The 2,318-nt window shown below is 59.2% G+C and overlaps 1 protein-coding gene across 1 annotated transcript; it reads right to left on the reverse strand.

Moving 5' to 3' along the window:
* Nucleotides 1-72: 72 nt before the first annotated feature.
* On the reverse strand, nucleotides 73-350 carry LOC103806198 (ephrin-B1-like; the record flags this gene model as incomplete). The annotated part of the gene is made up of 1 exon (XM_009078883.1): nucleotides 73-350. A coding segment is annotated over one exon (278 nt), but the record flags the coding sequence as incomplete, so codon positions are not given.
* Nucleotides 351-2,318: the final 1,968 nt, after the last annotated feature.

A 2,318-nucleotide genomic window follows, 5' to 3' on the forward strand; every position in this document is an offset into this window, starting at 1 on the left:
TCGGCACGGGCCAAGTGGTGCAAGGTGCCTGGCGACACTCCGCAGGCGCCGAGGGAGAGGAGGGCGACTCACATGTGATGAAGTAATCCTGCTGCCTCTTGAACTCCAGGCCCATGTAGTTGGGGCTGAACTCCTGAAACTTGATGGTGAAGCGGATCTCCTGCTCAGGCCGGTTGCACGTCACCAGCACGTTGGGGTCCATGACGGTGCTGCAGGCATCTGCCTGGTCCTTCTTCACCAGGTACAGCTTGTAGTACTCGTAAGGCTTGGACGGCTCCGCCCTGGGGCAGATAATGTCCAGTTTATCCCCAATCTCTGGGTAGATGACCAGTCCCTTCCCAGTCATGAACCTGGAAAAGAGGAGGGCGAGAGGTTACCACATGCTGGAGTAGGGGCTGTGCCAGCTCATCCCACCCCCCTCGCACACCATTGAGAATTTAGGTTAGATGTGAGGCAGAAGTTTTTCCTGTTCTGGTGGTGAGACACTGGCCCAGGTTGCCCAGGGAGGCTGTGGCTGCCCCAACCCTGGCAGTGTTCACAGCCAGGTTGGCTGAGCCTTGAGCAACCTGCTCTGGTGGGAGGTGTCCCTGCCCAGGGCAGGGGTTGGGGCTGGATGGTCTTTAAACTCCATTCCAACCCCTAAAATCCCATGACTATGAAATTCCATAATTATCTCATGCTTAAACTCTGCTGTTTCCCTCTGCAAGGTGGTTCTAGACACCAAATGAAGTTGTCCTCTTCCTTTGCTACCCATGCAAGGAGCCAGCGTGGGCTCCTGCTGACAAAACCAGGGCTGGCTCAGGTCAGAGGTGGGCACCCCTCCCAGCCCCAAGCCTGGCACCCGAGAGGGAAGAGAGAATTCCCACAAAGGGCTGGAGCCGCCACGGCTCTGCCCGACGGCCAGGCAAGGTGCTTCCTGCAGGGACAAGCAATAATTAGGCATGGGGAGAAGTCCTGACAATGGGGCGCAGGGAGGGATCCCTTCCACGCCCTGGCTCCCCGAGGAATTCCTGTCCTTAAATGGAAAGGAGGGAAGCATCCTGCAGGACAACTTCTCCTGAGACAGGCTCAACAGCGTGCCCAGGAGCGTGGGAGGACCGGATGGAGAGGAGCAAGGAGGGAGGAAAGCTATTCAGGGCTGGAAGGCAGGGCATTGGGAAGGGAAGGAAGATGCTGATAATTAACAGCCAGGCTTTGTTACGGTGGGGCAAGGCTCTGGCTGGGTTCTTTCAGCATGAAGTAGAGGATTAGGGCAGCAAGGAGGGAAGAAGCAACAGATCATCTACTTTGATGTAGGCAAGGAAACACATTCCTGATGGGAGATAAGGTGGGAATGGATGTTCCTGCAGAGTTATCTTTGCTGTAACTCCCTCCTGTAATTTGGGCACGGCGAAAACCAAGCGAGTGCTCTGTCAGGCTGAGAGGTTGTGCTTCCCCTTCCACGCCTGGACACAGCCTGTCCCTGCCCCAGCCCACCCTGGAGGTCGGACGAGGGCCAGGACACCTCCTGCCCCCAACCAGCCGCTCCAGCCAGAGCTGCAGGCTCCATGGGAGGGAGATCAAACACACAGGACCAACCTGCTCCGTGGCTCCAGTGCAAGTCTTAGCAAGAAGCCACGGAGCTGGAACGAGCAGCCGAGCAGCACAGACTGCAGGCTGGGGGAGCCCAGCAGACCCAGGCTAGGAGCAGGCGGAGCCCACGCACCCCCATGGCCCTGGCACAGGCTCTGGAGCTCAGTGCCAGCTGCAGCACAGACAGACAGACGCATCGTGTGCAGTTTGCTGCCAGCTCAGCACGCCGGATGGGCAATCCCGGCCCAGGAGAGGTGGCACAGGGATGGTGGGCACAGTCCCCTCCATGGAGCTGGAGTAAGGTGGATCATTTCCCCACCTCACTGCCTGGCTGTGGCACTGCCTCCACCGCTGACAGGACACCAAACACAGGACATCAGGCACGGGGAGACCATCCCAATCCTGGTACACAGAGCCATGCCATGCAAACTGGTGGGGAGCAACTAAGCCTTGGACAAGTCGTGATTCCAGCAGGAGGAGACCAGGAGAGCAGGGAACTGGACACCTGCAGGGCCCCCACGGACACAGTGGGACGCTCTCGGTGCCGCCGGTGCAGCGCTGCCGGCAGGGGAACCGTGCTGAGCCTCACGCTATCAACTAGGTCATCTGGCTGGTGGCCAGCACACACTTCCAAGGCCTCTGGAGTGATAAAGCTCCTCCAGCCAGGCCGGGCCGGAGCAGCTCTGCCCCTCCCGTGCGGCCGCAGACACGCAGTGCAAGTGAACACTTGCACACTCCTCGCTCAC

This window comes from Acanthisitta chloris, unplaced genomic scaffold (assembly GCF_000695815.1).
Source record: "Acanthisitta chloris isolate BGI_N310 unplaced genomic scaffold, ASM69581v1 scaffold38170, whole genome shotgun sequence".
NCBI lineage: Eukaryota > Metazoa > Chordata > Aves > Passeriformes > Acanthisittidae > Acanthisitta > Acanthisitta chloris.